General features: G+C 43.3%; 1 protein-coding gene across 7 annotated transcripts in view; it reads right to left on the bottom strand.

The window, feature by feature from the left end:
- fat3a (FAT atypical cadherin 3a) overlaps positions 1 to 2,769 on the bottom strand; it is an 87,207-nt gene that overhangs the window by 15,818 nt on the left and 68,620 nt on the right. For all 7 annotated transcript variants that reach the window (XM_014029365.1, XM_014029368.1, XM_014029371.1 and 4 more), the window contains 2 exons: positions 2,571 to 2,724; positions 1,497 to 2,209 (listed from right to left, as the gene is read on the bottom strand). In XM_014029365.1, coding sequence (XP_013884819.1) covers positions 1,497 to 2,209; positions 2,571 to 2,724 — 867 coding nt within the window. The remainder of the gene's footprint in view (positions 1 to 1,496; positions 2,210 to 2,570; positions 2,725 to 2,769) is intronic.

Here is a 2,769-nt window from a genome sequence, read left to right as displayed (position 1 = left end):
CCTGGCTCCTGGGTTTGTAGGGACACTGTCTGCTCTGTGGTACAGAGTCCTGATCAGTCCTAACTTGTGTTCCAGTGGGTGGTGGGAGTCAAAACGCAAATATTGGTCTGTGTGGACATAAAAGCCTGAATTTGCCTGAAACTCTCAGACTGAAGAAGTCTCCTGGAGGAGAGACGAAACGTTTCATTAAAGAAGAACCCGTCCAGAGGACCTATACAATTTTTTTTCTTTGATTTTTTACCTGGATTACTGAGATGCATCAGGATACAACTTGTACAGTTTAAAGTTATAAACAGAGTCCACTTTTCAAAATCTCATTCATCTAGAATCTTCCATTCAATCATAGTTTAGCAGTTAAGGGGCAGTTAAGGGGTTAATAAATATCTTGAAGAATTGTGTAACAGAAGTCAGACCTCACCTTACATCTTAAGTCATATGTTTTCCTTCTGCCCAAGCTTGCACAAATTCAGGAGTGATTTCTTCTCTGAACTCTCAAGGGTTTTTAAGACCCAGATTCAAAGTGATTCACTAATTGCCATTTTTTGAGTTCCAATGACCACCCTTAACCTGTCCCCCCAGCAAAATGAGACTTTCTGTTCTCTTCTCGCTAGACGGTGTCTTTTAGTCCACTGGAAATCTCCTATACCTCCATCTACATTACAATGGCTTAACACTGTAAGAACATTTTTGAGGACAGAAAAAATTTCATCAACAGTAAAGGGTAGTTCAGCAAAACTTACACACAAGTTGACACCCTTTTTGGAGTATGTAAAATCTTTGCCCTTATAATGTGTATCATGATGTAAGTAACCCACCATATGAATAAGTTAAAAAACTGTTAGACACCCCCACCCCTCTTTTTATTATTATTTTTATTTCTATTTTATTTATTTACTTTATTATATATAACCTTTTAGTTTTTTTTTTATCTTTTCTATTTTCATGTTTGTATGGTGTGTTTATGTTTATTAGAAAAAAATAGGAGATGCCATGTAAGTTTTGCGAAATGTATGCAGTGTAAATAATTGCATAATTTCCTAAAAAAAGTAAGATTATAATTTCTCAAATCTTCTGTCCACTTCAGCATGTCTGACCTGTGGGGTTCATCAGGGTTCTATCCTCGGATCTCTCCTGTTTATTGAACCTACTCCCTTTAGGGTTTATTCTGAGAAAACATGACATGTCATTGTTCTCTTGATGATTGCTACATGTTGAAGCTAAATATCTCTTGCTCCCTCCACCCTCTACTAAAATGGCCTGACAGCTCCGAGGCTCGGACAGCTTCAAATACTGAAGCTTTAATCAGAAGAAAATTGAGGACAGACCCCTCCTGTCAGCCCTGGAACTCATGAATATGGGGTAGTTTTAGATCTGGGTTTTAGATTTAATAATTTAGCTGTGACATTCCACAGGGTCCAGTTAAGGGATTAATAAATATCTTGAAGATATGTGATTTAGCAGTTATTCTTTTATTGAACTGCTCTTAATAAACTCACCTTCATCCCCTGCCAAAGGGCTCTTGTGGATGGAGTCACAGTCTGAGCGACATGGTGACACAGGCGGCAGGTTGGGGGCCACGCTGCACACCACCACCCCTCTTCTGGTGGTCCCAGTGAGGATCCTGGGGGATTCAGGGTGAAAAGTGCTCATCTCTGTGTGTTCTACAACGTGACCATCGGACAGCTTCTCCAGCTTGGACAGTGGTTCTCCTTGGAAACAAGGGGTGTATGCCATGGGTCTGACAGGAACCTGTGGGGGTCCCATGACACTGACCCCTCCCACCATAGAAGGGTCTAAACCCATTTCTGAGTACAGACTGAGAGGGTCTCCTGGTCCACAGTGCAGAGTCTTAAACTGAACACAGCTGGCCTTGTTGAGAAGAGCTGCAGTGGCCGGGTCCTGGACCAGAGATAGGTTGCTCCGAGAATAGTTCTTCTGGAACACTTTCTTACGGAAAGCTATGAAAAGGATGATGAGGACAATGATGACAAAAAAGACCCCCGTGATGCCAATCAGCTCCTCTTTGCCCACCACGGCATGCCCGGCCTGCATGTCGGGAACAACAACCGCCCGCAGGCTGCAGCGCTGGCCCACAAAGCCCGGGGTGCAGTTACAGTAGAAGGAGCCAGGAGTGTTGACACAAGAGCCTCCGTTCTCACACTGACCCTCAGGATTACTGCGCTCACATTCGTTCACATCTTCTTCACAGCTGCAGGTGGAAGCACACAGGGAGAGGTTATCACATGATGCCGTCTCCAACATGTAGCAGAATTAAACCTTTACTTTGAAATGACATCCTTCAGGATCTGTTCGCTTTTATTACTTTTTGACAATTCTTTGTGTCTAAGATCAGGTCTAGTTTACTTTGTGTTCACAGTGTTTTACTGTCTGTGTTTGAGGGGTTCTCTGTTGGAGATCTGTCAGCTCTCTGCTCACAGTAAACCCTTCTTATCTGTACATCAGAATATACTTCAGTTTGTGACACTGGAAAGTCCCAGTAGTCTTTTTGGTTGTTATTGTGCTCGTTAAGTGAAGTAGATTCCATCCAGCAGTGTCAGAGTTGAACTCACATCAGACCCTTGAAGCCTCTCCTGCAGCTGCAGAGGAAGGCGTTTCCAATGGGTTTACACACTCCACTGTTCTGACACGGGTTAGGAACACACACCGTTATCTCCATTTCACAGCTGCCACCTGTGTACTGAGGATTACAGCTGCACGTGAACCCTGACACACACAGACAGACACACACACACACACACACACACACAC

Source organism: Austrofundulus limnaeus, unplaced genomic scaffold, assembly GCF_001266775.1.
Source record: "Austrofundulus limnaeus strain Quisiro unplaced genomic scaffold, Austrofundulus_limnaeus-1.0 Scaffold890, whole genome shotgun sequence".
In the NCBI taxonomy this organism is placed as follows: domain Eukaryota; kingdom Metazoa; phylum Chordata; class Actinopteri; order Cyprinodontiformes; family Rivulidae; genus Austrofundulus; species Austrofundulus limnaeus.
The sequence above is the reverse complement of the archived record's forward strand: the minus strand, read 5'-3'. Positions and strand labels throughout refer to the sequence as shown.